We start from the raw sequence: 26,666 nt of genomic DNA on the forward strand, positions 1-26,666 counted from the left end.
AGAGTTCCCTTCGTCGATGTCTGCTACTTCTCCAGTCCTGCAAGTACTCACTCTGCTGTGCTGCTGGTTCTGCTGCTACTCCAGCACTCCAAGAACTATCTCTGCCATGCTGCTGGCACTTCCTGGATCCCTGCGCCCTCCTCGTCGCCCTTGGAGGTTTCCTGGCTCCCACCGTATGCCTGGCTCCACAGCACAGCACCCGCAGCTCTCCAGCTCCTGCACGTCCACATGCTCCTGCCATCTCCATCATCCTGCTCCAGCTCCTTATCGTCTGCTGGCTCCTGTCATCACACTCCACCTGCCTCAGTCCTGGACTGTCTTCTGGTCAACTTCTCCACCATCCAAACATTTCAAGAAAAGCTATTAGACAAAGCTCTGTGTGTGGTTGAGTTTGGGTTCAACCCCCCCCCTCCCCATTCTTGACAGTAGCAAGTTATTCAAGTCCTCAGGTGTAAAAAATGGTCCATAATAATACCACCACCATATTTAACTGTATGCCTGAGACTCGTTTGTATGAAATGCAGTTGATTTTAAGCCAGAAAGCAATTGAATGTACAGCCCGAAGAAGTTGAACTTTATGAGAACATATTTTGACAAAAGTCAAAGGGATCAAGACCTGCAGTTCTTTAGATGTTCTGGTTACTTTTTGTGACCTCTTTGACGAGTCACCCTTGGTAGATCAGCAACTCCTGACCTACCAATGTCACCATTTATCTGTTCTCGTGTTGTGGATAGTGACTCTCAGTCTGATTCAATGAAACCCCAAAGCCTTAGCAATGGCTTTGTAACCCTCTCCAAACTTACAGATGTTAATGACTGTCTCTCATGTAATCTTGACTTGCTTTAGATCTGTGTATAATTTATTTTAGTCTACTTTAAGCAGTCAAAACTGTTCTGCTTAAGGGATCTCTCTCTTCCGCTGGCCTGGCAGGGATCAGGTCTGGGTGTGGCTAGAGAAACTGAACAAACATGGTTGTTTGTCCACAAGGGTGTAATAACATTTTCAAATTAGCTTGAAAAGCGTTCCTCTGTAATAAATAAAATCATCATTTCAAAAAGATTTTGTATTTACTCAGGTTATCTTTGATAGAAGCATTTGTTTGATAATCTGAAACATTGGTATGGTATGTGTCAAAAAAATAAATAAAAATAAAGAAATATGTATGCGGAAAAGTGCTTCTTCCCTTTTTCAGCACTGAATATGATATAATATGGTATATAACTTTTCAACATAAGACAAATCTGACATGAGGCCTTTAAAATGTCAAAAAATTAAATCTTTGCATAATAAATATTTTCTGGCATACAGTGCCCTCATGAACCTTTTCCTGATTGATTGAATTTCATGTTTGGTCAGCACTATCAATATTCTAATTCTAATTCTGTTTCCAGCCAATTTTCTGCCTCTATTAATAATGTCTTCCAGCTGAAATTGTTGAGCAGCATTTTTTTTTCCTGATGCTTTTGCAAGTAAAGGTCAAGATGATAAAACAGCTTTAAAATGTTTGCTTTAACACATGCTGAGAATTTCAGCATGGTACTTCCACGGCTACAGTGGTCTTAAATATTTAAAGTTAGGGAAACATATTGGTCCATCTGTTGTTCTTCTTAAGCAAATTAAGAACTAGTCTCCTTGAAGTATCCTGGAAACTGGAACATGATTGTGTTAACTCTGCAATGATTTGAAAATAGATGAATGCGTTTTACTTCAGACAGATGCATTAAATTGCTACTTAAAGGGACATGCAACCATGACTGACATCTAGAGGTCAAGCTAGAGATAGCATGCATCTTGAATTACATTAAAACAGACATATCATGCATTTCAACCTTTCCTTTTTACATTGAAATTATACGACTGTGGTCTATATAAAGTGGAACTGCAATGCTCTGGTCTAAATTCCTTGTTAATTTACCCCCACGTTCTCTTTGTATACCCCTGTTCTAAGGTGTGTCTGATAGCAACTTGTTTGGGTGTGGTCTCTTTAAAGCTAAAGGAGCTACTTTACGCCCCGCTCCACTCCAGCGTTCCACTCCACTCTGATAGTATGATAGGGGAAGATAAAATGAATCATGTGGGTTAATACACCCCACAAACGAACATTTTCACTTATCAGCTCGTTGCTTTGGGATTGTTGAGCTTGGACTAAAAAATTGTGGCAAAAAATATAAATGGCGGCATGAAATCGGAAAGCTGGAATTCCTTGATTTTGTTCAGCAGTTCGGCAGCAAATATCGTGACGTAATTGTTCAAAAAAACACAATGAAGAACAGAGAAAATAGAACGGCTTGAAAAATATGACCCAAAAAGCATATAAAGATGTCCAAGCAGCTCTTGGACAGACTAAATTAAACTTTTCTGCACTCCTAAAAATGCGCACACACAACAAAATGTATGCTATGACTACATTTTGCTAATTGTCTCTGTGATAAATTAATCTGTCTTGGACTGACATGTATTCATTTAAATCTGATTGAAATTAATGCATTTGGGTTGAGTTAAATTGTGTGTAACACTGTTCTATGATGTGTCGCTTTTCCAGTCTTATAGCCTACTTTTGCCACGAGCCATAGATGTTTGAGTTTTCGGGTTTCTTTATCTCTCGGTTTCTTCCCTGCTGTCCATCCATTTGTAGTGTGGGCTTTTAGCTTATCCTTGTGTCCACTTTGAATTCTTCCCAGTAAGATTCCGTCCCCGTGTTTCTCTCTCCTCCTCTCTGCTCTCTTGTCTTCATCATCAGCTGTTCCTCTTCTCCCCCTCTTTCTGTCAAGCCTTTGTCCACACTTCTCTCTGCATATAAGCTCCCTGGTTTTCTCCGTTCATTGCTGGTTTCTTCTGTTTTTTCTGCCTCATATTTCATCACCCTGCGCGGTTCTCTGTTAGTGCTGCTTGTGTCTGTTGGAAGTTGTTTTTTTCTAAATGCTATTATTAAAATCCTGCATTTGTCACACTGTCTGCCCATTGGGTCCTTCACAAAACCTGCACATCATGACAACTTCATGTTACCAGATAGGTTCTATTGAGGGCACTTCTTGATTCCACGGGTCTGGCCTTGAATAAATCTGGCCATGACTGGTAAAACACAATTTAGCTTTTGTGGTTTTTCATGATTAATACATGATCAATTAAGATTCAAGATTACTTTCCACACATGATTCTGATAGTTTGGATAGCTTTCATTTGAGATCATGATGCATTTATTTAGGTTATCATTATCTAATATTAACATTCGCTTGATGAGCCGAGTCCTTTGCTCGTGGCAAAAAACGCAACATCAGAAGAAATCTGTAACAGGCAATATTTCACAGCACTGTAGATGTGTTTCATGGCACTAATAAAACCGATTTACCTTGAAGAAGAATCAAAGTATTATTTTAAAACATGAATATGTTTACATTATTTCAGCACTAACTAAAACATCTTTTTAATAAATTTTGTTATTTTAAATGCAGAAAATGCTATTTTAAAGTGTGCTAATTAATGATTAAACATTACAAAGAATTTCCTCTGATTTAGTTTGCATGTATTTTGCTTTCCCTTTTGTGTACTTCTGAGATGCTGAAGTGTGATCTCATCTTGACTTTGCGATTTGTAATGTCTTGATGAACCAGAAGGGGAACCCCTTTCTGCGAAAAAAACACCCCGTGCTGATCTGAAACTTCTCAAACCGCACAGATTGCGATAGGTAAGTTTGACAAAGCACGAAGGCACACAGAAGAGTTGAGCGTGTGAGAAGCTGGCCGTGCTGCATACCGTCTATCCACAAATAGTCTCAGATTTATTAGTTAGATGCGCATACCGAGTTGGCACTATATTGAATAAGGTGACAAAGAAGCAATATCAGAAGGAAATATATACAAGAAAATAATAGATCTGGAATATTAAAGTCAAGACTGTTCTCATTTTGCTTCCTGCTACTTCCACACACACACTCCCCGAAGACCAGACGCTGCCAAACAACAGCGACAGAGCAACACGTTCAAACAGGAGTCACTGAACCCTTTTTCCTAAAGCTGTAAGCCCTTTTATTTCCTTTGCCCTCAGAAGGCGTTTCAAGATGATTGATTTTTACATTATTTTAATCCGGAGGGCTGACGGGTTATTGGAAAGAGGAGTGATGGATCTAGATGCGCAAGACTGGGCATTGATCACCAGGAGAGGGGAGGTCGGCTCATTTTCTCCAGGATCCTTCTGAGACTCACACATACACAAATCAGCGTAGCAAGCGCGCGCGTCTATGCTCGCGAAAGCCAGCTTTTCCTTAAAGTTCCTCGCACTAGGTACTTTTACCTTTTCCACTTGTTCTAATTCATTGGCCATGCGCAGCGCAAACGTTTATGTGCCACCCCCTCGATCTGAGTATGAAAAGGGAATGTTTTGACTTATAACAATTTGATCTGTTTAGAACGTAGATGTGCAGCCGCGTATTCGCCGATTTTGCCTTCTGTCTGCGTGAGTGGGTCGCAAAGGAAGCGAACTGAGGTAAGCGCGCACTCGTGCGCATTTTTTTTCCTGGAACGCGCACAGACAGACAGCGCTGCTGGTGAGGCAGCAGACTTGGTAGAGCAGGAGAAGGACGCACAACTCCAATGCACAGAGGCATCTCTCGCTTCGAGCTGGAGCATGGTGCCAGGGGATTTTAGGGTTCCAGTTTAATCAAAGTTTTTGGATCACAGCAGGACGGAGGGAGGTCCCCAGGGAGCTGGCAGCACACATGGATGTCGGAGAGGCACCAGCGCTTTGAGTGCAGCGAATCCAAAGACACATCCAGTTATGATTTGGGTTGCGTTTTTACCGTTTTTGATGCCGTGCGTGGCCGCAAACAGGACTCTGGACCCTGTGCCGTTCTTTCACGGGCATGTGTTCGAAAACTCGTCCCCCGGCTCGCGGGTCAACGGGCTCAGCGTCCCGTTGAAGCGGCTGAACTCGCACCGGCTGTGCGGCTCCGGGGAACCCGGCTCAGCGGCAGCGCACTTCAAACTTCTGGGTGATGGGAGCGAGGATTTCCGCGTCTTTGCGCACCACAAACGAGGGCACGTTTTGCTGAAGACGACCCAGACATTGGACCGCGAGGAGCGGGCTGAGTACGCCCTGGGTCTGGGTTTGTGCTGCGGACAGTGCGCGGTGGGTCCCTGTGCAGGAGAGGATGCGTCTGAACTCGTGGCGTCCATAAAGGTGGACGTTTTGGACACCAACGACCACCAGCCCGTTTTTCCCAGCACAGACGTGAAGCTGGACCTGGATGATGCCACTGCTTTGCGCGCGGCGATCTGCTCTCTGAGCGCGCGGGACGGCGACAGCGGCAAGAACGCGGAGCTCTTCTACTTCGCCGTGCCCAAAAACGGAAGTTTCTACGCCGTGCCCAAAACGGGCGACATCCTCCTGGTCGACTCCATCCTCGGTCTGGAGGAGCCCATCAAGTTCCAGGTGTTTGCGCGGGACCGCGGCTGGCCTCCCCGCACGAGCCAGAGCGTCTCCGTGGAAATAAACCCACGGCAATGGCCTGCTGCGCACTCACCGAGCCCCAAACAGACGCAGCAAGTTCAAGCGCAAGCGCGCAAGTCCAGATCGGTCCCGGACCCAGAAAAGCCGGTGTTCATCAGCGTGTCCGAAGACGCGGGGATCGGTTCGGTGGTGGTGAACTTGAACCCCGTGAGGTTTCAGTCGGCCACGTTTGAGCTGGTGGAGCCGCAGTTGGAGAGCTGTCCGGTCAGCGTTAGCCGAGACAGCGGGGATGTAGTCATCATGCGGAGGCTGGACCGGGAGACCCAACCTCTGGTGGAGATCACGGTCAGGGTGCAGGATAAGAGAGGTGAGCAGGGGGAAGTCACGCACAGCGAGGGAGTGTGCGGGGGAGACAGCGGAGCAGTGGGCATTTCTGCAGTGACAGAATTGTGCAACAAACTGAATCTATTGAGAGTTTTACACATTAAAACTGCTGTTTCCCGCTCTTGGCTTCTACTAAAGTGCACAAGGTGTTGCATCTGCAGGACTTTGGATTTATTAATAAACGCATGGCTGAATGGTGCTACAACTTTTCACAGTTGGAGCTTTAATTAAAACCACCGCCTAAGGAACAATACGAAGCTTTGGCTGTAAATAAATAAATAAATAAATAAATAAAAATTAAAGTTTTGTTAATATTATTAAAATATGCTGTTAGGTAGAAATTGGGCTTTTGGTTGCCTTGTAGCCCGGCCGGCCCAAGTTATAATGGAGCTTTGTGAAATCACGCACTATCTACTGTCAAATACAGCAGCTGCAAACATATTTAAAATAATTTATTGTTTGAAAGTTGTATCAACAGAGTCATCGTTTGGAGCTAATTTTGTGCTGTTTGTGTCTGCCTTATGTCAAGTGTAATTATTTCCAGGATAATTTGCCCTCTTGCGCTGTGCTTAGGGGGCTATAGCAATGGAAGAGTGTTGGATCTGACGCCAGATTCATCCACCACATATTTACCCTTGGGCAAGGCCCTTAGCCCCCAGTTTCAATATGTTCTGCGTATTGATATAAGCATGTGTGAGCGCCGCCGGGTGAAAGAGACTCGGGCATAAAAGTCTTTTGAGTGGTCTGTATTATTAGAAAAGGGCTTTATAAGTCCAGTCCATTTCATGGGTACTTATATGTAAATAGATCAGACAGTAAGAAGCTTTTTTTTTTCCTGTGGATGCTTGTGAGCACAGCATCAGACTTGGCCCTGGCTGTACAGCGCAGAAGGCAAAAAGGGGGGAAAAATATGCACAATCAAGCATGGTCAATATAAGGATAAGGTTAGTGATGCTGTGGTGGATGGTGGGCTTAACTGGAGGAACCTAAGTCAAATTTGGATTAGGACCTCATATAGCCGCCTCTGCCGTGCCTGCAGTGTCCAGTGGTGTTTGTAAATATGACTGATTAGGAAAAAAGCTTAGTGGGGAGTCACTGCAGCAACCTGATGTAAGAATTAATGGCCAAGAAAACATAAAGTGTAAAGTCTAGCACTGAATCGCCACAAATTCCAGCTTGCTGTGGGTTAAGCTGTGTCAGAGTGTCCCAAAGCGCTTGCGATAGAGGTTAAACTGAGTGACATTCATCAGCGCCGGCGATGATGATTCATGTGCTTGGATAAATTAGGGCAGAGTGAACGTGTCTGCTGCCACTGCTGACAGCAGCAGCAGATGCTCGGATGTCAGGGGAGACGCGAGGCGCGTAACGACCATCACAGCAGCAGCTTCATTATCACCTGCACATCCGCAGTGAGAGCAGACACATGGTCCTGCCTACCAGTCAAAGTCAGGGAACACCGGGCAGTTTGAGCACAGGACCTGGAAACATAGAGGACAAAAATCAAATGTACCATGTAGACCTACCAGGGTAGCTCATCACAAGGGATGTGTGTGCTTTAGTGATCTTCCAATTCTGTCCACACACGTTTTCCAGTTAGCAACGCTTGGCTGGAGTAACACAATCAATGCAAACTATTGGGTTTGGTAATGTGGGTTATCCCTGAGCAGGAGAGCTGAGCCTGCTTTGGGCAGAGTGCAGGAACAACACAGCTTCTCTCTATAGCTCCAGGAGGACCCTTTGAGAGGAGTTATTTATTTTTTTTTTGGTTAGTGTTCCTTCTTCTTTTAATTATAAAGAGGCACTCCATTGAGTTTTGACATCCGCTTTTACAAGGACACATTGTTATGGGCAGATATCCAGCCTTTTTGTAATTATAACAAGTGCCTCAAAATCTGCCAAATGATAAAATATGTGGTAGCTGATGTGTGTTTTTTTAATAAACCGTGCACTCTATCAAAAGTGACAAATCAATATACAAAAAAAAAAAAAAAAAACTTTGAAAGACGTAGGGGTTAGCTTGGGTTAATTTGGCTTCCAGCGGATTTCTTTCTTGTTCCAATTGACCGAGCACAAAAAAAAAAAAAAAAACAATGCAGAAAAAAAATAGTTTTACTGCTTCATAAACCTAACTCTTTGTACTAGCGTAGTGTCTCAGCTGCTTAAAGTCAGCCACACAGAATGCAACAGTACATCTGGCTTGGGGGTGGGATGTGTGTGTATGTGTGTGTGTGTGTGTGTGGGGGGGGGGGGGTGGACCTGTCCATATCACAGAAAGTATGCCGTCACCAATTATCGGGTAGTACCATGATCCAAAAAACCCTGATCTGGGTACGAATTCTACCCTTGTTGAATTTATCCTTGTTGTGTCCAGTGTTGTTTCTTTTTTTTTTTAATTGGGCCCATTTACACCACTTAAACGACCCGGTACACAAGTTTTAGAATACCTGTATCACTCGGAAAGCATTGGACTTGCTGAAATACTTCTTCCCCGCTGAGTTAAAAAGGAGACCTTCCCAAACAGCTGGAATTAAATGGAAGATGCAGCATGAAATACTAGAAGAGGCATCCCGTAAAAATGGAAGGTCACGGGGAGGAGGGCGTCTAGTTGGCCAACCTCGGGCCCTCTTCTTTGCCTTACCCAGATGATGTGGTTCTGTTTGGGTCTGTAAACCGTAACGTTCAGCATAGGCTGGGACAGTTGGCTTTGGAGTGGGAAGCAGCTGGGGTGAGCGGCGCCTCCTATGGGTATGGGGCTGTGTTTCTCACGTGGAAAAGACTGGAAAGTTCTCCCAGGGGCTAACTTCTACCCTAAGCACTTACTGGTCCGTCTAGGTTCTGATCGTCCGTGGGGTGCTTTGATTGGCGTACTTGCCACTGTTGCGGCCATAGAGTCTTTATTCCTAACCCTTTTTTTTTTTACCTGTATTCTGATCATGTAAAACATTGTTATTTCTGGTCTAAACACAACTGTTGTTTAAATTCACTTTCAGATCTAAATTGAAATCCCTGGAAAAGAAGCAGAAATGTGCTTGAGTTTAACCCAAATGCTTTTAGTGCTTAGACAGTTTGCCTTGATGATGGACTGCTTTTTAGTTTGTTTGTTTTGTTTTTTTGGACATAAATGAAATACAAAATGATGTGTGAAATGGCTTAGTGCACTGCAGCATTACACACACGCCACATATTGTTCTTATCTGTCCAAATCCCCTCTCTGACCAGCGCTCATCTCATTTGGTTCATTCGGGTCATTCATTCAATCTTGGCTGTGTCCCGCCTCGCTCCGGTATTTGAATTCTGATGTGTTTTGCACAAGATGCGGGTCAATACAGACTTTTGAGAGGAGGATCAGCGTAAATGTAGCCTAAATGGGTTGGCTTTTAAAAGAGCCTAAAAGCCTGACCGTTGAGGAGTTTGATTCCGCCGGGAGGGGGAGAGGGGGGGCCTGGCACAGAATGTGTTTCGGTGACCTCACTTTTTTTTTTCTGCTTCATGCAAAACGACTGCAGGTTGTTATTTTCGGGCTTAGATGTTGGGTAGCGGGGGGGGAGGGCAGGCTGAGATGGGTGCCTCAGGAGCAAGGAACGGAGCATCCGTGCGGTTGCTGACGCCGTGGTCGAAGTCTTTTAATCCACGCGGAGTGGAGAGTCCCGTCGGAGCCTTGACCTCCCTCCATCTGCTCCCATTATCCCGGTAATCCCGTCTCATTCTCTCTGTCACACTTTCTCCCTTTGCTCCCTTACTCTTTTTTTTTCCCCACTCATTTTTATGTCTCGATCCCACTTTAGGGATTTTGATGTGAGTGGAAGCACAATTGAAGACTGTAGCGGGGAAGGCTTCCGATCCGATTCCTAGAGGGATAAAGGTGTGTGTGTGTGTGTGTGTGTGTGTGTGTGTGTGTGTGTGTGTGTGTGTGTGTGTGTGAGGTTGAATGTGTGATCTCTCAGGATCTAAGATGACGTCCTCCTCCCTGAGTTTGTTGTGTGTTTGTGTCAAAGCTCTTCTATATAACTCAGGTTATTGTTAACCAAACAAATCAGCCCTCTCTCTCTCTCTCTCTCTCTCTCTCTCTCTCTCTCTCTCTCTCTCTCTCTCTCTCTCATGCATGTCTGCACGGGCACAACACGGTTCAGATTAGGACAGATCTCCGGGGACTAAAAAGATGTCTTTGTCATGGCAAAAAGCAAGCTTTCTGCGTTCCTAACAGAGATTGTTTTTAATGCGCAGCCGCTCTAGCTTTAAAACAGAATAATAGCGCTCTCTGGTCTTTCCGACGTAAGCCTGGGTGTTTTTCATACACACAGGATTTGGGTTTTGATATCTCAAGTTGTTTAATGCCGCGCCAGCCGCAGTAAGAGCATCAACGAGTGCCCCATTAATTTCCCCCAAAGCGTGTTCCTCCCCCTTTAAAACAGCCAAGATGAGGCTGTTCTTTGACCGCAGTAACTCCTGTTGGCGCAGCGATTAGGGAAATGATTCATTTGGTTAATTAGTTGAGTGATTAATGTATTAGGTTACACGCAGATCTTTTTTTTTTCTGTCTTTCAAGCTTTTGAGGAAGAAGAGTGACCTGCGGAGGATTTTTTTTTTTTCTGTGTAATCTCCTAATTTCTTCTTCTGTCTCAATTAAGGTATGACCATCTGTCATCTTCAAATTATCCAGCCAACCCTGCATCAAGTAGATAGAAGTTCAGTATTGTAGACCTTTTAGCTAATGATTATAATGCACTTCCTTTGTAGGGAGCACAGTTCTGGCAGTGACTATAGCAGCCTTCCAGACTGAAGGCATGTGGTTTTTTTTTTTTTGTTTTTTGTTTTTTGGACCAAGGAAATATGCACACCCCTGTTCACATATTTTGTTTTGTGATATAAAAGAGACAAGACAAATCATGATAAACCGATTCATAATTGAAACCACAAATCATACGACATGCGCTGTACAATTCAACAGATAAGCAACCAAATCGGTGCAACAACCTGCATCCCTAAACTAAAAATAAATAATAATAATAATAATAAACATTCTTTGTTGATTTTGACATATGCTTGGATTCATGGTAAGGCTGAAAAATAAAATCCTTTGTAGGATCAGCTGGTTTTGGGTCAAACGCCTTGGTGTTTCACGTTCCTGTGCCTACCCCAAAGCTGTTCACGTAACCGAGTTCTATAATCCTTTACATGGTTTCAATTGACGGGGCATGTTGATGGCAATCAGTCAGACGGAAACGCCCGTTCAGGTCGGCAAGGCCTCTACCTTAACTGCACGCTAATTTCTAAAATTAGACCTGTGCAGGCGTTAGTTTTAGAAATGCAAATTACTGGGGGATTCCGTAACGCCACTGAATAGATGCGCCATAAATTACAACGCTTTCATTCCGTGTATTCTTTGCTGCGTGACTGGTCGGCTGTTAAATAAAACAGCTTTGTTTGGATTATTCCATATTTTCTGTGGTACCCCTTCTCTGCTTTGTGTGTTAAGGAGAGGGGGAAAAAAGCATGAAAGCTGTACGGAAGCTGCTAAGGTGATGTTCTCACAGGGAACGGTGGTGTTAGCCTATCTTTTCGTGTCAGATGCAGTTGTTTGTGGTAGTGAGAGTTAGGCGTTAGTTTCTGTGTGAACTCATTAGGATTTCAGTAGCTGCAGCATTCGCACAATATCCGAGCGGCGGGAAACAGTTGTCAGCGTGCGCGCCTCACTTTATAAGGATGGGCTCGCTAATGTTTGCTCCCTCAGTCGTTTAGAAGGGTTCCCCATCACTCCTGCAAATTGTGCACATTCAAACAATGGTTAAATAAAATCCATCTAAAAGGCGAGACTAATTCACTCTATGGGAATATACGTGACTGAAACATTAGCATCAGCACAAATGGTAATCTCTGTTTGATTTTCTTTTTTATCATATTTTTTTTTTCTTTATTCATTTTGATCCACATTCAAGGTGTTTATAATCTAAGAATATAACTACTGTTTTTTTTTTTTTTTTTTTTGATTTTCCTCAACTGAAACTGTCACTGATTCCTTGTTTTGTTCTTGTTGTTTTAATGTTAGAAACGTGACCCACTCAGAACCAGCCTCTTGTGCGAACTGAGTCTGGAAGCTCAGGATTTAGATCAATGAAGAGAAACAGCTGGTTTTAATCACGACAACTGCTGGCTGATGTCACAGAGGTCTTCCTCTAACTGCAGAACTAAGCACATAAAACATTCCCTAGAACAACGAAGAAGTAAATGAGTTCTCAGTGTTTTCTGTCTTAACACACACACACACACACACTTGTTTTAAATACAAATTGGGGACCTTGCCTATACTTCCATTGACTTCTTTTTCAAGCTTTTCTATGGCCTAACCCTGATCCCACTCTTAACTTAACTCCAAGCCCCCAAAAAAAACTGAGGACCAAAAAAAGTAAAATATGCAAAAACAATTCTCACTCAGCTGCAAGTACAAGTACACACACACACACACACGCACACATGACCTTGCATTACATTTTGTTCATTTTTATCCCTTTCTATGGCCTTACCCTGACCCCAACCCTAAACCGAACTTTTACCAGTATATACCCACCCTAGCCCTAACCCTAAGCTTACCTTAATTCCCACCTCAGTCCTAACCGTAGGCTGAGAAGCTCTGGTCATTTTGTGCCAGCGTAAGGTTACCTGCATGCGTTACTGGTCTCTTGTATGAGATGATGATGTCCTGCTCTTTCAGAGAACATTAATGGCTCATACTGTGCGCGTGTATGCATTCTCGCTGAGGACCCACGCTTAATAACCCACATCAACACAAAGAAGCTGAATGTATTTTTGGCTCTGAGACAAAATCCAGTGTTTTATCCACAGGAGCTGTGGTTTCATCAGGGGGTTTCACTCCAACTGCTCTGTGGCTTCCAGCAGTCTGTCATTTATGCTGTAAATGCTTATTTTCCTTGTTTGTTTGTTTACTGTGTGACAAAAGAGGGTTGTTTGTGCTGAATATTTTTCCTTTATCAACTTTATTATGATAGGTTTTCCATCCAAATTGGAAAATTGCTCTACACTTTCACTTTGATTATTTGGTTTTCATTTATTCTTAGTATGGATTCCAGCAGCCAGGGATATACATTTATCTGACACGGTTGTTAATTTAGAGAGAAAACAGTCCATTACTTATGATTTCCTGATGTCACACTTAGATAGGGGACCCTTTGTCTTTCGGCAGTTTGTGGAAATTCCTATTCTCTGCATCACATACTCTTACGCGTGCTTTGGAATTGCTTTTTGCTCTCTGATTGAAGGGCTGACAGAAAGGTTAACATAGAAATTGCTGGTAGGAAACAAGGGAGAACATCATCAAAAGCTGGATTCCATTTTGTACTTTGGAAACAGATTTTCCTATTTGGAAAGATCTGACTTGGAGAAAAATTGAGAGTTGTTGTATTCTCAGCTCAAAATCTAATATGACTCCCTAGCATCTACAACTTAACGCTTAATGCAGTGATGAACTATTACCCTGCTATAGGACCTCCCCTCAAACCACTGGCCAGTCAAGGTGGTGAATATATGCCGCTATACCCTATTTATGCATATTCCAGACTAACCAAGATCATAGTGGAAGGACCTATGCAGATTTATGTCTAATTTAGCTACTTGCGTACAACAAATGTTTACTTTATTTAAAATAGTTTGGACAAAGCGTATTGAGTTACCATGCTAATATAAACTGTGTAAACATCCAGTTTTCTGATTAACATTATAAGGTTGTAAGTAAAGGGGAACCTATACAGCAGACAGACAGATGGATAGAAACCAAAGAACAATATGTTAGGAACCACGTTCTGTAAAGTACTGATGAAATTTCCTCAACATCATTGCATTGAGTTTAAACAGTATGAAGTGTAAAGCTGCTGATTGATTTGCCGTACACTGTTTTGAACATAACTACACGTGGATCTGTCTGCCTGGAGGAAGGCCAATCCACACCATGTGTGATTCTACCTGGCCAAAGAAGAAATTACTTCACATCACAATGCAAATTGTTTATGTCTATTTATCAATCCGAATATTATTTGAATTGAAAACTTTGGTTATTTGTGTCAAATATTTCCATTTGATAGAAATTCAAAAAAATCAATCACAATAAAAAGTCTCTAAATTGATGGCATGCCTCTACTAATATCTACTAATATTAAAACTGAGGAATCTAAATGATCATACGATTACGTCCCTGCTACAAAAACGATCTGAAAGTAAAAACATTAAATGCGTCAAAACTCAACATTTGTACTGGATACTGAAGCATGAAATAAAATGAAAAGGCACAGTTAGAACCGATGGACTTTATTTTAGCGGTGTACTGTATGAAGCCAAGGAGTTAGACTGACGTGCAATAAATGAAGTTCAAGCTCAACTACGGAGAGTAGCATGAACACTAAATGGAAAATGTCAGGTCAAGTGTAAGTAATCAGAAGAGCTGAAGGTTCCAGTCTAAGCTGAACTGCTGACAAGACTGACTTGATTTGGTCAGGTGAAGTTATAGATGATTTATCTAAAAATAATGGCAATAATAAGTGCCTGGTAGTCCTGTGCACATGCCTCACAGTTTTGTTGTATTATTTATCATTATATATCACGTCTTGTTATAGTGTCATTTCCTGTTCTCGCTCTGTCCGCCTGGCTTTATAAAAGATAAACATGCACAAGTGATTTTTGAGTGCATTTGTCACTCCCTCCATTATCTGTCATTGTCAGGAACTCTACAAGCTTTTTGCATTCTTCCTTCTTCAGTAACAGGATATTTTTATACAGATCTGAACGATGTGCCTCCAAATTTGAATGCACTGCACACCCTGAAGCCATGTGTTAGCTTGAGCCAATTGTTTCCCAGATAGCATATGTATGTGGGCCCCATCTGGATTGTACTTTGGCTGGATGGGTGGTTGGTGGGTCTGGGCTCACAGTGACATTCTATGGGACCTGAATACGTTGACTGCATACAACCAATGCTGAAACAATCAGTTGAGGCTCCCATTAATGTCTCAACTAGGTTCCAAATAAATGTGAAAAAAAAAAAAAAAATCTTTTTGGACCAATGTGTACAATATGATTCCCATTTCCTACCTTGCCTTCATCAGGAGCCAATTTACATAGGGTCAGTATGTAACCTGTGGAATATCCCATGTGGGGCACATCTGTCAGTCAATCTCCTATTCATTTGGGCCCACATGCTAATTTTGCTGGGGTTAAATGTATTTATAGGAACTGTATGTGCAAAGTAAACTAAATACAAGCATGTACATATCTCACACTTTAAACCATATTTCATAATAAGAAATGCCAGTCTGCAAGAATTGGACAGTATCATTCAGTTCAAAGATCAGCGGTTTTATTACATTTAAAAAGTTTTATTCGGAATTGCAGACTGTTTGAGATGTGACCTCCAATCTCTTGACGTGAAAGCTGAGTAAAAAAATATTTTTACTATTTGCTCTTGAAAAAGAAGTTTACATAAAACAAATATAGCAATTTGAATCAATTAATACACCTCAAGCCAAATCTAAAGCATATTGTCACCTAAAACAACTGCCATTGCCCCAGCTCTTTTGTTTTCATTGTTGGAATGCTAATTCTACATATACTAACCAAGAAAAAGATTCAACATCCAGTTAATCCCCAAGAAGAAATATTCTGATTTGAATGTAAATTGGCCCAAGTTACAGACCAGTGAGTGATATGTTAATGAATCAGTTTACCAGAAGACGGCACATCCAAAAAGGATAAAAGACAGACAAAGTGGTGTCGTCATGAACGGGATACTTGCACTCAAAACATATTTAAGTCTTCCGGTTGTCCAAAACAGGCCACACCGAAGGATGATCGTCATATTGTGCATTAAGTGCCTCAGAACCCAATGCCATCTGCAGCCATCGTCTAGATTCAGGTATTGGATTCGTTACAACATGTGGGGTAGGACAGGATGTGAGTGGGTGCCCCCATGTACTGGACAGGTGGTTGTATCATGCGCCGCCCAACAGACCACATGCAAACTCCAAAATGTGACTCATATCAAACTCAGTCATGCTGTGTAAGGCCTCATTCATACCTCCCTGTCTGCTCCACTGCACAGCTTGTGCGCCGTCAATTTCTTCTTCTCTACCTGCTAGGGTTGTTAAAATAATTCATATTTCCATATAACTGACACTAAAGTATACGCTTTAAAAAAACAAATTGACCTAAAAATCAATAGCACCTGTGCCATTTTCATCTTCTGAGGTTGGGACACAAGTTTGTGTAGCAGCACTGCAGAGACTTAGCCAATGGTTTGAGTCAAAACAGTTGCTAGGAGTTTAAAACTTCTGTGACATGGCAGCTTTCCAGGAGTAGCGCCTTTGTGACTATCTTCATTTGCAAAGGCGAAAATAGTTTTTTTTTGGAAGTGTTTTGTTTATAAGGGAGATGAAACAAAAATGCCAAAGTATGTCAGTTTGCCCCTGTGGAAGTTGTGCTACACAAGACCACAGTGGTGGCGTGAAAGCCAATTAGCTTTACAAACTTGGTGAGGCATCTTAAATACAGACACTCTGGTTTTTATGGGAAATCAAAAAAGGTCGGTAATGCCCCTGTTTCTGCAACAGTGGAGTATTAAACGCGCCAGACTGCATAAGCTAACGTTCTCTGTTTAAATGTTATCAGCTTACCGCTAGCCGCATAACGGCTTAGTCTCCTACACAGATGAATTGATGCACAGTCAGCACAGCAACAGATGGCTTCATTGGGTATGAGACAAGCGGAGATGATTTTATGTCTTATACCCTTCCAACTTTAGTTAATCACCAGTAGAAAGATGATGTAAAATAACCAGACGCAGAAACTAAGCAGGGCCACTGCTGAATATATTTTCCATGAACCAAATCCTTGTTTACTCTGTTTAGAAACCTATTTTCTAATTACTTGTCCAAATAATCCAATGTACACAGTTCAATGAAGGACACTTCTGACAATTGTTATCACATATACTGTTTTGCTGTACAGGCAAACAACACTAGAATTTTATTTTTATGTAATGGTTGCCGAACTACCTACTAAAATTACGTATTGCGTGTCGAGTATTGGTTTCAGTCTCTGTACTAGTTTGACATTTTTGTACCTTGACAACCACAAGACTACTTGGGCGTTATAGGACCATCCAGACATCTGTGAACAGCCCAGCTTTTTGTGACCTCACTCAGTGAGTGAGCCCAAAGCGACAATATCACTCCCATTTAAATGGCTGCACAGAACGGGGAGCAGATAGACGGGTAAAAAGATTTAATTCAAAGATTAAAAACTAATTTGATGCTTATTTTTAAGAAATAGAGGGTGCTGAGGTCTGATGTTTTTCCCCAGTTAGATAATTTGTCTCTGAGAAATCACAAGACGCAAAAACTGCCATGTCGGCGCTATTCTGAAGGTGCAAACTTCCTGCAAATTTAACAGTGAACATATTTTGAATTTGGTTTGCATGTGTATCAAGTTATGTTGAAGTCAGATATAATTTTGGTGCTTCACTTTGTGTTTTTTTTTTTTAATTGTCAGTTGTACATGATGATTTTTCACAATCTAAATTTACAGACACATTCCCATTGTAAGATGTGCATGAAGTACAGAAGAGTTGAGCAAACCACTCTCATCAATCACACAGTATACATTGTAAGCACTTACCAAATTACTGCACCAATTATGGCTATTGTGTTTTTATAGAGGCATTTGTCTCTGTACCCTGATTGCTTTATGGTCACGATGCCAAGTGTCCTTGCCATCTAATGGACACCAATATGAAGACAACAGGTGAACATGTGATCAGCCTCAGCTGAAATTGTAATGAGAATAAGATCAGACTCATGATAAATTGCAGTGTTATTTCTGAGGGCTGCCGAGGGCTTGCACCTCTGGCAGCCCGTCTAAAGAGATGCGAAGCCCAAAGGACAAATGACTTGTTCAGAGGGGACGGGTGCGGCCATGATCATAAGAGCGCACGCAAACAGCTCCAGGAAACGAAACGTAGCAGACGATAGTGGAATTAGTTTCAAAGGTCCAGCTCCATGTCAGAGTTTATTTCAAATAAAGTGGCTCATAAAAAGCAATCATATCTGTTAAACCATTTCACGTTCTGTAGGGTTACAACCACAGAGTTTAATATATTGAAATTTAGATTTTATGCGACAGACCAACAAAAAGTAGCACTGGATTGTAAAGTGGAGCGGGCTTTATGTTTTGCGTTGTTGTCCTGCTTTATGGTAGATCTTCCTGTCTGTTGCAGCTTGTTTTTCTTCCAGAAGTGCCCTGTTTTTAGCACCATCCATCCTCCATTGGACTCTGATCAGCGTCAATGTCCATGTTAAAGGAAAGAATCCCCACCACTTGATGCTGCCACCAACATGTATATAGTGACCTATAAGAGAGGTAAAAACATTAGGCATAGGGTTGTCAGACCTTCAGAAATCCCCAGAAACCACCCCGATATGTATATATATGTATATATATATATATATATATATATATATATATATATATATATATATATATATATATATATATACACTAGGAGAAAAAGCCCATCTTCTAATAGAACAAATCAATAAACACAGACCTTCCATTAAATAAATTATTTAACCAGTCCTGTTGCAGGAGTTTTCAATGAAAAACTTCCCAGCTCACCTTCATTATATTATATATATTTTTATAGGCATTGAAGCCATAAAACCCAGCCAAAGAGGAGGTAGTATAAATGTTATTAGGAAAAAGAGATATGTTCTGGATATTTTATTTGAAGAGTTTACTTCCCTACAGGAATTAATGATGATGTATTTATGAATGAGTTTCTGTGAAAGAGCCTATTGTCTGTCTGTCTGTCTGTCTGTCTGTCTGTCATGATTTAGGTTTTTGTTTGTTTTGGACTTCTCTGGATTCAGCTCTGTCACCACTCAGCCACAGAAACCCTCCAATTAGCTCAGTTCACTCCTCAGTCACCAGTCATCAGCCCAGACCAGTTCCTCCTGCTGCCACTAATCAGTTCCTACTCTGCTCACCTCTTCCCCAGCCTTCTTATACCTGCTCCCTCGCCCACTCATGGCCAGACCATCTTGTCATTTCACCAGTGCTCTGCTGCCGTGATTCTTTCAGTTCTCGTGTACTCAACCGGCATCCTGTCAAGTCTGGTTCTGCCTGCAAAGCCACCTGCTAATTTTGGGTTCACATCCCCTAACCTGCACATCTATCGATCAATCGATCGATAGATGTGCAGGTATGTCCCCTTTAAAGGTGAAATGTTTTCAGTCAGAGCTTTATTGGGCACTGGTCTAACCAGTCAGCAAGTACCATTCCCTTGTAAGCTGATTTGTCAGTTTGTGTGGATATGTGGTGGTTTATTAAAAAAAAAAAACTGTATTTTAGCTTTTTCAATTCAAACACAGTTTGTTTGGTGATTTGTAATGACCCAGATGAAGGCCACAAGCTTAAACCCTTAGGCCTGTCAATAAAGTAGGTTTCAAGTACTTCAAATGTTGCCGAAGCTTTTGCCTCACCAGATCTTTGCCCTTCTTCATGCACCTTGAACGTTGGTGAAGTTGTGCTAGAAACGTTTGGATCTCTGCTGTGTGTTCTTGGTTTACTTGATGCTGTTTATTCACTAAAGCTCCCTAAAACACCTCAAAGGCTTCACAAAACAGCTGAATGGATACTGAGATTAAAACTGGACTCTGTCTGCTAATTAGGGGACTTTTGAAGGCAGTTGGATGTTATTTTCGGGTATGGCAATAAAGAGAGCTCACTACAGCGTCATGCCACACTTTTCAGATTGTTTGATAGAAAAGAAAAACCTAGTGTAATTTTCCTTCCACTAAACAATTATCTACTGCGTTGTGTTCATCTACCACATATCCTTAGCAATAATTGGACAATAAAGACAAAATGTGACAAAGGTCAAAGGTCATTTATAGTTTTGCGGGGTACTGATCAGATTCTCATCCCAGCAGAGTTGTCATTACACATGCCAGCTTCGTTCACCCTGTACTCATTAGTGTTACCCACAACTGAAAGGTATCCAACCCAGCGACCAAACGGGGAACATCTTTTTGAGAAGCGTTTAAAAAGAGCAGGCAGTGATCTGTTATGATAAATCATAGTCTGGTAATAGCTATGCAGATTTTTCAAATTAATAATGAATGGTTATTTTAATTCATTTCCAGGAGAGGACAGATGAAGATGGCTCAAAGAAACCTGCAGCGCTGGCTCTCGGTGTTAATGCGCTTGGACCATTTGCATAGTCGAACTATCCAAAAAGTTCATTATGAATAATTCATTGTAGTTAGGAGCAATGCGTGGTGCCAGTATCAGCTTCAGTGTCTGTGCAATAAATTTGATTTTTAGTAGGGTCCTTACCGATTTAATGGATTTTCCAGTGTTTTACACTTTTACCTCTGGTCCTACTGTGCCAGAATTGCTCCTATGAGGGACACAGAATTAATGTTTTTAAATGGCGGTATTATCATGTGCTGGACAAATGCAAAGCAGGTGGTAAGAGCATCCAGGCTCCAGTTCTGATGCTATATACATGCTATCATTTCTCTGGAAATAGATTATTTTTTATGTATTCTAAAACATCTCAATAATCCGGGTAGAAAAATACTAAAAGCCAATTGGATATGTCCTCTGGACGGGTTCGTCTTTGTTGAAACGTTTCGTCTCCTCTCCGAGAAACCTCTGCCTACTGAAGATTTGTAAGTGAACGTAGTCTTAAAAGCACAGCTTCTGCATAGTGGATCAACAAGTTTAATGGTGACCATCAAAACTGATTGTTCACATGCAAAAGAGGAAGAAAATTATTATTTTAGATATTTCTATTTATATATGTCATAAAAAACTGTCTATGTCTAAATCTATACATGATTAATCTTGTTTTGGTCTATAATTGGCCTAGGCAAAAGGAGGGATACACCTCAAACAGGTTGCCGGTGGATTACAGGGCCAACTGACAGACACACAGCACAGACTGGAGTTTCTGGAGAGGGAAAAAACAACAAACTCCACACAAAAAAGGCTTCAGCTGAGATTTGCCCCTCTTGTTCACGGGGAAATCATTATGCTACTGACATCTGAGATTATAAGAATAAAAATATTATGAAAATTATTACAATACCTCGAAAAACAGCATTCAGAAAATCACCCTGATATGTGAGAATGAGAAATGGGCCAATATGAGAGTCTCAAAGTATTGGAATCTTTATTAGAGACATCATCATTTTACAATATGGCAGTATTTACAAAAATACAGAACGAAAATGCAGAACATGATCTAATTGGTTTTATTTCAAACAAAAAAGAAGGACTTTCTTCACATTGCTGATAAAATAATACATGAACTATTACAATATGCTATAATAATGGTATCTATTGTTTAATTTTAATGTAAAAAATCCAAGCTAAAATTCTAAATAAATATCTAATATGATTTGGATATTAGTTTTCATGTAAATATTCTGTTAGATTCCTAGAGTGTTCCATCCGTTTGTCGTCCTGCTTTTTCTAGAGTAATTAAAGTTTAACAGGCTGACTTTAACTGGGTTAGTTGGGTTATCTGCTCAAGCCTTTAGTGTGCTAATTAACAGATCGTTGCAGTTTTGAAACTGCTGTTGAACTGCCAACAGCAGTTTCAAAAGTGTTTGGTGTACTACTTTAGTTTCATTACTGTTTTTTTTGTTTTTTTTGGAACACCTGAAGGCTGGAGCCTTCTTTTACCCAGCTGACAAGCAGTGCACAGCAACAGGCGGTGGCGAAGGATCACTGGATCCTGCCGTAGCCCAGCTTTTCCAGCAGTTTCTCTGATTTCTCTGGCATCATCTCTTGACATCTTCGGCAGGTGATGCCAAAATAAATAGCAGGAAGATAAGAGACAGTAAGCTGGTGTTGTTCTGATGCTAATCTGACATTTCATTAAACCTAAAGCACTGTATTTTTTTATTGCTCTAAGTTATACTGATCAAACAATAAAACCGTCATAACCTTTCGATTGATTGTCGTCTCCGCCAGACACCCCGATGAAAGGGGTTCTTTCCTCTGGCATAGTTCAGAGGGGGTGGTAGGACAGAACCACTTTTGGGGACCAGATCTAGAATTTCCAATCGTGGAAACACAAAAAAAAGTGGTGTTGAACACGCCTTAGCACCTGTTTAGCAGCTTGACGGAAATCCCCTTTATGAGTTTGTTGCTTACATGACCTCCACAGTCAGCAGATCTTAGCATCGTATGATGGAAAAGGAGACGTGCATCATGGCCGAGCAGCTGATAAGTGTGTAATAACAGTGTGATGTCATCAGGTGAATATGTAGACCAAGAATCAAGGTAGTTCTGAAGGCAGTACTAGTGAGGTGTACCTAATAAAGTGACTGGTGCTTGAAGTGCACAAAGCATTCATGATCTAGACCTTCTGCTTGTTCACTGTGATCCACACAGATATCAGATAAACAGCCGAGGACAAAACGCAGCAAATGCTCCGGCAGCACTGCATTAAAAGCCGGGATCTCTGTTCTGGTCAGATGTGTTGGTCAGGGAGAGGCGCTCTTTCCACCCTGTGAGTCACTGTGTCATTGCTTTTCCAGTTGTCACTTGGTTCATCCTCTGCATTCTCAACCTGCTGCAAAGAGCTTGTGTTTTTTTTTTTTGTGCTTTGTGAACATTCTGCCTATCCTCGAAATGAAACTCGACCTTGGTGGTGCTGGGTTCACATTAGTTCAAGCAAATTCAGCGAAGGATTGCAGGGTTTTAGATTTAAGCCAAAATGACCCTGGAAATACATTAAGAGACTTTAGCAGTTGCATCAGCTCCGCTGCTTTATTTTACATGAATAGTTTCTTTTTTGTTCTTCCCAAGGGCAAGCGACATATTTGACCGCTTTCAGAAGAACGTTGCCAGTTTACCTCTGAGCCAGTCGCTCTCTCTCGGAAACATCTATGAAAATTGTTTAATTAAAAAAAACTGGGTGGCGATGTGTCAAGAAGCTCTTTACTGCATGCCTCCCGCTCCTAAGAAAAGGTCGTCTGCCATGCTTAAGTCATGTTGCCTCTACAGCTGCTCCCTAATTGACGTGTGCAGCGCTGTAATGTGGCGAGAGTAGCCTATTTATTGGTGTGTGGGCCGAAGCCACAAGGTAGCATCCTCATGTCTCGCCTTCCTGCCAGCTTTTTTGCTGCAACGGGATCAATTAGTGTCTGGATGTGTGTCTGCGTGAGTGCCTAAGTGTGTGTGTGTGTGTGTGTGTGTGTGTGTGTGGGAGGGTCAGCGCACGCAGGCTGGAATCAAGCAAATATGTCTGCGAGAATGTGCGTGCGCTGTGTAAACCCCTCTTGTTGAACCGCTGCCCCGCAGCACCTCCTTTAATATGCTCAGCACACAAGAGAGCTCCCTTTTGCTCCTCTTCCCTATTGTTTCTTCTCTGTTTCATTTTCTGTTTATCTCATCCAGACATACACACTTAGTCTTGGGAAGTGTTTTCTTTTCCGTCCCGCGCTGGCACACGTACTATAGGCCACGCTTCCTTTCTGTGTGTTCCAAAAACCATCAGACGGCACATACACTATATATCATATATCTATAAATCATTTGAGTTGTTTTCGCCACAACACCTTTAGTTCCCTGTTTCCCACATTATCGCCCTCAGTGGCTTCCTTTCTGCTTCTCTCGGCATCCTTCTCTAACTCTTGGCAAATCTCCTTTCCAGCTGGTTCTTATCACATCTCTGCCATCCTCTTCCAGATCTTCCCACACCATTGTGTTTTTTTTTTTTTCTTTTCTTTTTCTTTTGCCAAGTCGGTGAGTATTTACAGTTGCTTAATTCACCTTATCTACATTTGTGTTTCCAGCATTACTTCTTGGGGACCAAATCTCTCCGTCCTCTCCTCCCTCTCTGCTGCTGTGGGTTGCGCTATCAATGTGAGTGATTGTGCAATCCTGGGGCGTGTAAAAGACATGAGGAGACTGTCAAACAGATCAATAGACACTGTCTGAATATGTCTTCTAACCCTCTTCCGCACAACATTGCTCTCACACGCACACACAAACACACACACACACACACACACACACACACTGAAAAGTTACAGATGTATTCAAAGAAAATGCTTTGAAACATTACCACCCATTATACACAGGCAAATGGAGGAACCCACGCTTACACATTCATGCAGGAATGCAAACATGAAAAATGTGAAACATTTAATTCGTGCAACAGGCTGTTTATTGAGAAATGAATAGAAAGCGTTGGAAACCCAGCCGAGGCAGGTGTGTGGGTCACCTGGACAAAAAAGGGCCGATTGTTGTGCCTCGCCGGGATTGATTTTCCATCTGAACTGTAGATCTGATTAAAGACAGACAAGTTGAGAGTTAAAGATTGGAAGCCCCTTCTCTCTCTGACTCGACATGCACACACTCCCATGATAACGCAGTGCGAGTGCCTGATCCCTTATCTGTGCCCCGCAGTAGTCGCCGCTGCAGAAAGTGGAGCTGGCATCATGGAGCACAGAGTTTGTCAGATCATCTGTCAGCCTGAAACCACTCCAAGACCGGGGGTAGAGTGCGGCAAGAAATCCGTTAAATTAGGCCTCTGCGATGGTTGCATCTGCGAGGGCTTCCTATTACGTTTTGTATTTTTAACCGGCATTCTTATCCTCTGTGTTTTTCTGGAAATTTCCACTGCTACAGCAGGAACAGAGGAAGTATGCAAAAGAAAACTTGGGAAAGGTCAGGGCTGCGGCAGTCCCACTGTATTAAAGGGATGACAGTGAAGCGCATGCAAAACAAAGTTAGCAGAGAAAATATGAGGTCTTCCCTTAGAATGCTCTTCTCTAGGAGTTCCAAAAGTGGATTTGTAGGTGATTAAGATAAAAGCATACAGAAATTTGGAAGTGGCTAACCTTGAAACTTTTTTTGTGTATTAGAGGCAATATTGTTCTGTTACAGATTTGTGCTGACAGAGCACATTATTTTTGTATTTGCAGTTTTTTTTTTTTATTCTTTCAGCAATCATTTTTTTTTTTCTTGCAATAATGAATAAGCACACGTACAGCGACAGAACAAGTGGTTACAGTGGCAGATGAGTGACAGTGTATAATTTAGGCGTCAAGGATTAGAGGACTGTGGGAAACCAACGAAAAGAAAGACTTCCTTCAAATCAGAAAATTGGAGCCTTGTGAAGAATCTATGCTTAAAATAAATTGTCTGTATTTGGTGTTACCATTTGGCATTATAGAACCAATCCAACACCAACTCCAAAATGTCTGCCACAGCTAAGCTTGAGCCACAGCACTAAAACCGTTTACATGGTTGTCTTATAGTACAGGCTACATGCCCTGGTCATTATTCTGATAATTTGCTGCATATTTGTTGAAATCCTGAAATAGGGTTTAACGAGTGTCATGCATTGAATTTCGGATCAGTATTGCTATTGATTCAAAAGATATTGTGATTCTATTCAGAAAAACTGACGTCAGTAGCTCTGCCGCTGTGGCGTATATAAGCAGAACCATCACTTACAGTCCTCACCATCTCACACATAGTGAGGTATGTGATATTTCTATAGATTTTCAGGTTAGCACTTTAGATATATAGTGTTTTGTACTCTTTTTTGTTGGGATAGGGATACACTGTAGTGTAGTAGGTTGGCTTAGTTCTGGAGGCTTGCACATGGACCCATCCTGTTCAACACCGCCTGGGCAGCACTGGCTTTAGTCACCCTTGAGTCAGCAGCTTTAGCTGAACTGATAAGTCTGTTCCCTGCTGGGCTCACTCAATTGAGTGGAAAAATCATTCACCTCAGAATAGTGATGCGTGAAGAAACCACTAGATGTTGCAGCTGGTCACTCTCCATGACCGCAGACCCTAACCCCGCTTAATGCACGATATTTTCAGTCGTGCTACTCATGTACAGCTCAAACTGTACGACGAAACCGCAGGGTTTAAAAGTTCACCGCTCACGATATCTGTTCTCACACTGTGCGGCCCGACGCTCTGATGCGACCTGACTGCTCACACTGTGCGTTCACAAACCACACGTTGGACTCAGCCCCGTAGAGAGATGGCGCTACTCGGACTCGTCTATCCGGAAGCCAAATGTCAACAGTAGAAGAAGAAAAATACGGAAGTGTCAATGCTCAGTGTTAAAGATTAGGCTCACTGGAACGAAACGCGCTGCCTTGGCAATTCTACGAGTTGCTCCTTCGTAGTTTGACTCCATGTCACACGTACCGCCGTCATGCTTCTCTCCATGCCTATGTTTTCGTTTGAGAAGATGAAGAAGAATCTACTTGTTTGCGCGTGTGTCAACAGCAGGACGCGCTCACGATCGCTCATGAGGGCCGACTGAATTTCAAACATGTTTGATTTTTAACCGACCGTCCGATTCCTGTTCGGGAGGTGGTCGTGAAAGGCTAATCGTCCCTTGTTACTGTATACTACACGATGCAGGACGCACGATCAAGCTGAAATTCGGCCCGATCCAAAAAATCCTGGCACGACTGAAGAATTGGCCTGAAAAGGGCAAAAACTCGTACAGTGTATGCCCGGCTTAACCCCCAACGCTCATCCCCAAAGTTGTGGGGATGAATCGTGGTGGGTCTTTTGAAACCCCTCATTTTGCTGCCATCTTTTAATTATTTTATTTTTTTTTAAGTTTTGCTTTTACATCGGGGTGAGTTACCCTTTAAGGGCATTCGTAGTTATTTTTTGTTGTTGTTGCTCAAATAAAGTTGAAGATTTCAATTAGAAAGATGTGATATATTGTAGCGAAACAATATGACTGTGCTGCTTTCTATTGGTAGTTGGCTAGCAGTTA

The 26,666-nt window shown here is 42.0% G+C and overlaps 1 protein-coding gene across 1 annotated transcript in view; it reads left to right on the top strand.

Annotated features, from left to right (window-relative positions):
- Nucleotides 1-3,481: 3,481 nt before the first annotated feature.
- The window catches only part of si:ch211-186j3.6 (neural-cadherin), a 488,898-nt gene continuing 465,713 nt past the window's right edge, over nt 3,482-26,666 (top strand). Inside the window, exon 1 of the mRNA XM_036135719.1 lies at nt 3,482-5,813. Coding sequence (XP_035991612.1) covers nt 4,775-5,813 — 1,039 coding nt within the window. The 5' untranslated portion in view covers nt 3,482-4,774. The remainder of the gene's footprint in view (nt 5,814-26,666) is intronic.

This window comes from Fundulus heteroclitus, chromosome 4 (genome assembly GCF_011125445.2).
Source record: "Fundulus heteroclitus isolate FHET01 chromosome 4, MU-UCD_Fhet_4.1, whole genome shotgun sequence".
In the NCBI taxonomy this organism is placed as follows: Eukaryota; Metazoa; Chordata; class Actinopteri; order Cyprinodontiformes; family Fundulidae; genus Fundulus; species Fundulus heteroclitus.